The sequence below is a fragment of the Tachysurus fulvidraco genome, chromosome 9, assembly GCF_022655615.1.
Source record: "Tachysurus fulvidraco isolate hzauxx_2018 chromosome 9, HZAU_PFXX_2.0, whole genome shotgun sequence".
Lineage (NCBI taxonomy): Eukaryota > Metazoa > Chordata > Actinopteri > Siluriformes > Bagridae > Tachysurus > Tachysurus fulvidraco.
The window spans coordinates 28,557,876-28,563,859 of record NC_062526.1 but is presented as its reverse complement, the minus strand read 5'-3'; the positions used below and the strand labels follow the sequence as shown (position 1 = coordinate 28,563,859).

Genomic DNA, 5,984 nt, shown 5'->3' with positions numbered 1-5,984 from the left:
TGAAAAGCATTAATTTCCAATGTAAAAATAAAGATTTACAGAATTTTATTAATGCTTCTTTGATAGATCATAAAGGAGTCTACAGTAGAGATTACATATTACCAGGGAAATAAATGTTATAAATACCCAAATCCTAAATATTATATCAGTATAGTAATCCACATTTATATTTTGACACTACTAAAAACACAAAAAGTTACAAATTAATCTTTTGTGTTGTTTGTTGGTTTATATATGCTAATTGTTATTATGCTTGATATTCTCCTTATGATGTCTCTTAGTCCTATTTCTAACTATTTAATTATTTTAATAATTTGGAGCTGCTTGAGCAAACATAATAAATATTTAATAAAAGGTTACACTCAAATATTGAAAACAAATTATTGCTCTTACATAATATATTATATTTGAATATGTAATAATTAATGTATTTAATTGATTAATTGTCATCAATAGTGTTATAATATATTTAGGCATATCAGAAGGAGTGGGGGAAAAACATTTTTTTTTATAAAAAAACATTGATTAATGCAGAGTCTGTCTGGAATATTTCCCGAGATATAATTATTTTAATGCACCTTTTAAACCACGAGTAAAACAGAGCATAAATAACTGGATTAATGGTGGAATTAAGAGAAATCACCATCATAACTTTCTGAATTGTTTCTGACTGTAGTTGAATAACATAACCTAATAAACTGCAAATAAAATATGGAAGTAAACACACCAGAAACACAGACACTAAAATACCGAGGACTTTAGCTGCTTTTCTCTCAGATTTCATGGAGTGTGAGGTGATTTTCTGTGTTTTAGGCCGTGTGTGATTATTAAGCTCTCTGATAGCAGAGGCATGTTTCTTAGCAATCACAAAAACTCGAGCATACAATATGATTATGAGAGAAAGTGGAAATATAACTGAATATATGAGATCAAGTACAGACCAAAATATATTCAGAGAGAGAAAACACTCTCCGGGGCACATAACAGAGCTCATGAAGTTTCCATTGATATAAAAAAGTACTAAGTTATAGACCACCACTACACACCAATTAAAAAAAATTACAACACGAGTGATCCTTATAGAGACTTTGTTCATGTAGAGAAATGGGGTTGATAGAGCCAAATATCGATCCACCGCAATCAGAACAATATGATATACAGATAAGGTCATCAGGAAGGAGGCAGTCATCATAATACACATGCAAAAATCTCTACCAAAAATCCAGCATGACTCGATCACCCAGCTTAAAATCGAAGGCATCACTAAAGCACCAACAAGGAAATCTGACACAGCCAGAGAGAGCAACAGCATGTTTGTTGGTGTGTGAAGCTGCTTGAAGTGAAGAACAGAGATGATGACGAGCAGATTTCCACACACTGTTAGCAGAACCACAGCAGCTGAACACACATACAGTAAGATATAAACTGCAGGAGATACAGATCTCTCTGGACAGGAGAAATGATCACAGCCATCAGACTGATTAAACTCTGTCCGGTTCATCAATACAGCATTTCTCTAATGTCTACAGAATTTAAAGTAATACAGAAAATGTAAAAAAGTCATAATCAAATGACTCATGGCTCAGACACTGGTGATTTTATAGTAAATAGAAATTAGTCACACCTCCCTATTTTGAGTGACAGTATGATAGATATGATGTCATGGCTTGTGGGAACAAAAGGCCTAAACTAAATATCTCCATCTCATGTGTTCTTGACTGTACTGATGGGACACTGGTTTCTATAATGGTAATTCATGGAGAATAGAAAATTAAAAACAACAACATTCAATAAAGTGAATATTATACAAGTATATAATAAATGTCAGTTAATTATATTTATTAAAAATGTCACTACAAAAACCCACCACATTGGTCACAAACATATTCAGCTCTTAGTGTTTGTCCTGCAGTCAGTAAGGCTGTCCGTCTTATTACATATTACAAATACATATTACTCCATTACACATTATTTTAAACCATGGCTAAAACAGAGCATAAAGAAACACCTTAATATCTGAATCACTATACTGCATTACAAATATGTAAATATAATTTTTCTTGTGTGAAGATGAACAATGCTGATTTTGTGTCTGCAATTAATAAACATAAATCCCTACAGAATATTAAATATTCTGCATGAGTGGTTATTTGATGTAATAAACTGTGTGTTTTATAATTAAACAATCAGCATTTAAAATAATGAACCTGATGTAAACATTTTTGAAGGATTGTAAGGAATTGTATTAGTATTATTACTTCTCCTGTCATTAGTTGGTATCCTAAGTCTGTAACATAGTGAATCAGTGTTAATGTATTCATCGATAGAGACTTAAAACCCCTGTTGTATGTCACTCTGGATAAGGACGTCTGACAAATGCCATGATTGTAAATGTAGTCCAATGACTTTTATGTCTTCAGCAAATTTGATAATGCTGGTACACTTTGCTGAATGCTGAGCTATAATCAGTAAACAATATTCAGGCATGGGTGTCGTTATTTTTGAAAGTCCAGTCTTAGTTTCACAGAAACCTGGCTTTAGGACATGCTCCATTCACCACAGGACCATACAGTCAAATCCTGAAAACATAAAGGTGGTGGCACGAGTGTTTACATTAATAACAAGGGGCGCTCAGACATGTAGACAGTCAGTAAACTCTGTTTAAGTGATTTGAAATTTTTTGGTATATTTTGCACATGCAGTATTATAACTCCTGTAAAGCCTATTTATATTCCACTTAGAAAATCTTGTTTGTATGAAGATATAAATAACTAAATAAAGACCTAACACCCAATAAAGCATATTCTGATTCAACCATGCTCAGACTTACTGTAGCTCATGGACTATTTTGTTAGAGCCAGTATCAGTCCACACTGATGCACCACAAGGGAGCTTTCTCTCTCCTATACTATCATCATTATATCCTGTTCACTCCCAATAACTGCCAGAGGAAGTACAGTGGACTAAAAAATTTCATAATTACAAACCTTTTGGATAACCACATTTCAGAAGTTACAAGTTAGTGATTTTATCTGGGTTCTCGACTCATACTTACTGAAGTTGTGCAGTTTATTTCCTAATGTATTAATACTAAATTTATTAGCTTGCCATTAATTAACATTAATATCTGAACTTCACTTTTAACGTCTGATTCGTCTCTGTATTAATTATCATGTTTCTTTACTAAAGTCAGTGACTAGTCTTACAGGTTCACTGTTTGAAGCTGAAGATGAGAATATAGTTTAAAGTCATGCTCTAACAAACTGGCTGGTAAACAATCACTCGTAAATATTCATATTCCTGAAAATATTCAAATGTCCAAACACTGTCAAATTTTTTTATTTCCTAATTCACACTTAATCTTTTTATTTTAATATCACATTCACGTTAGTCATATTTAGGATTAAATTTAGGCCAAACTTTTGATGATGCAAAGATTTTTTTTCATGATTAATTTTATGTCACATATGCAGTTTAAAGATGTCCTGATCTATTGGATCATTGAAACAATGGGTGATGTGGTAGCTCAGTGTGTAAGGTGTTGAACTACTCATCTGAAGGTCATGAGTTTAAATCCTGGGCCACCAGGCTGCCACTCCTGAGCCCCTAAGCATGACCCTTACCCTCAGTTGCTTAGCTGTGGGTTGCTCAGGATAAGGGCAACCACAATCACATTCAAATGCCTCAAATAGTATTGGTGGTTTTAGTCTTTATAAATGACTCACACCCCCTGAGTCTGACTGACAGTAAATGTGTAAATATGATGTCATGCCATGTTGAAACAAAAGGCCTAGTACTAACTAGTGAAAGACTTAAACGTGATTTCTATGTTTTCTATGCAAAATTAATTCTTACATTTTACATATTAACCTGTGAATTAGAAACATAAAGATGTCACAAAACATGTTAAATATTTGTTGCAGCAGCATCACTATAAAGAGCATTAACAGACTTAACAACACCATTTAAAGACTTCTCTTCATGGTTCTACTAGGTGCTTAAACAGTAGTGTTGGCAAAAATACATCAGACAAAAATTATATTGGGGTTGAAATTTGATTAAATGTTTAAATGATATATAATTAACATAAACAATATTTACTTTAAAGACATTATTAGGTGGTGTTACAAAGAATTTTCATGAAAGAACATTGTTTAATGCAGAATCTGTCTGGAAAATTTGTAGAGTTACAGTTATTTTAACACACCTCCTGAACCACGGATAAAACAGAGCATAAATAACTGGATTAATGGTGGAATTAAGACAATGTATGATTAGAATTTTCTGAAATATTTCTGTCTGAATTCCAATAGCATACCCTAATAAACTGTAAATATAATATGGAAGTAAACACACCAGAAACACAGACACTAAAATACAGAGGACTTTAGCTGCTTTTCTCTCAGATTTCATGGAGTGTGAGGTGATTTTCTGTGTTTTAGGCCGTGTGTGATTATTAAGCTCTCTGATAGCAGTGGCATGTTTCTTAGCAATCATAAAAACTCGAGTATACAATATGATTATGACAGAAAGTGGGAATATAAATGAATATATGAGATCAAATACAGCCCAATTCTCATTCAGAAAGCAATAACACTCTCCAGGACACATTACAGAAATTGTGAAGTTTCCATTGAAATACATGAAAGCTAAGATATAGATCAGCATCACACACCAGTCAAAAATAATTACAACAGCAGTGATCCTCACAGAGACTCTGTTCATGTAGAGAAAGGGGTTTGAGAGAGCCAAATATCGATCCACAGCAATCAGAGTGATATTATAGATTGATGAAATTATGAGAAAACTAAAAATCATCCAAAAACAAATGCAGAAATCTCTCCCAAAAATCCAGCATGACTCGATTGTCCAGATTAACATTGCTGGCATCACTAAAGCACCAACAAGGAAATCTGACACAGCCAGAGAGAGCAGCAGCATGTTTGTTGGTGTGTGAAGCTGCTTGAAGTGAAGAACAGAGATGATGACAAGCAGATTTCCACACACTGTTAGCAGAACCACAGCAGCTGAACACACGTACAGTAAGATATAAACTGCAGGAGATACAGATCTCTCTGGACAGGAGAAATGATCACAGCCATCAGACTGATTAAACTCTGTCCGGTTCATCAATACAGCATTTCTCTAATGTCTACAGAGTTTAAAGTAAAACAGAAAATGCAAAAAGTCATAATCAAATGTCTTGTGGCTCAGAAGCTCTGGTGAATTTATAGCTTATAGAAATTAGGCACGCCTCCCTTTTTTGAATGACAGTATTATAGATATGATTTCATGGCTTGTGGGAATAAAAGGCCTAAACTAAATATCTCCATCTCACATGTTCTTGACTGGATTTATGGAGCTTCCTGTTAATTAGCCTGTTATGGACCTCGCCCCCTATTTTCATGATTTTCGCCTACATGACCTACCCACCTAAAAAGTGGTACACATACTTTGACACACATGGTGAGCATGGTCTCATTGAAAAGAAGAGAGTCTCTAGTTTCAGATACAAGTGTCAGAGGCCTTACTGTACTTACTTGCAGTTTTTCATTTATCTTACTAGTTATTCTGCTGTCCTGTGTGTTGGAAGTTGATTGCATAACTGCCTACGACAGACACACGCTTCTAAATATAGGTTCCTATGTCGCGAAACGCAAACCGGACTTTGAGTTCTTGAACGATGGCGATTTGTTTACCAACACCGCATCGGAGCCCTTTGTCTGGGCCGCACGAACGTGACCGAGGAAACGCCGCCGGAAAAGAGGGAAGAGAGCCGGCGTCCTTGTTAGACTCAGATGTCGTCCCCTCCGACCTCCTCTCCCAACCATTTTGCTGGCTAATGTTCAGTAACTAGACAACAAACTCTGTGAACTACGGGCACGTATCTCCTACCAACGAGAAACGAGGGACTGCTGCATTATTTGCCTCACAGAAAGCTGGATGTCTGCGGAGGTTCCAGACTCAGCCATCGAGTTCACGGG

General features: G+C 35.1%; 2 protein-coding genes across 2 annotated transcripts; both read right to left on the bottom strand.

Annotated features, from left to right (window-relative positions):
- Window positions 1-508: 508 nt before the first annotated feature.
- On the bottom strand, window positions 509-1,501 carry LOC125145407 (trace amine-associated receptor 13c-like). The gene has a single exon (XM_047817974.1). It carries the CDS (start codon window positions 1,499-1,501, stop codon window positions 509-511), a length of 993 nt encoding a protein of 330 aa, XP_047673930.1.
- Window positions 1,502-4,137: 2,636 nt separating this feature from the next.
- LOC113651691 (trace amine-associated receptor 6-like) lies at window positions 4,138-5,130 on the bottom strand. The gene has a single exon (XM_047819006.1). The coding sequence runs from the start codon at window positions 5,128-5,130 to the stop codon at window positions 4,138-4,140; it is 993 nt and encodes a 330-aa protein (XP_047674962.1).
- Window positions 5,131-5,984: the final 854 nt, after the last annotated feature.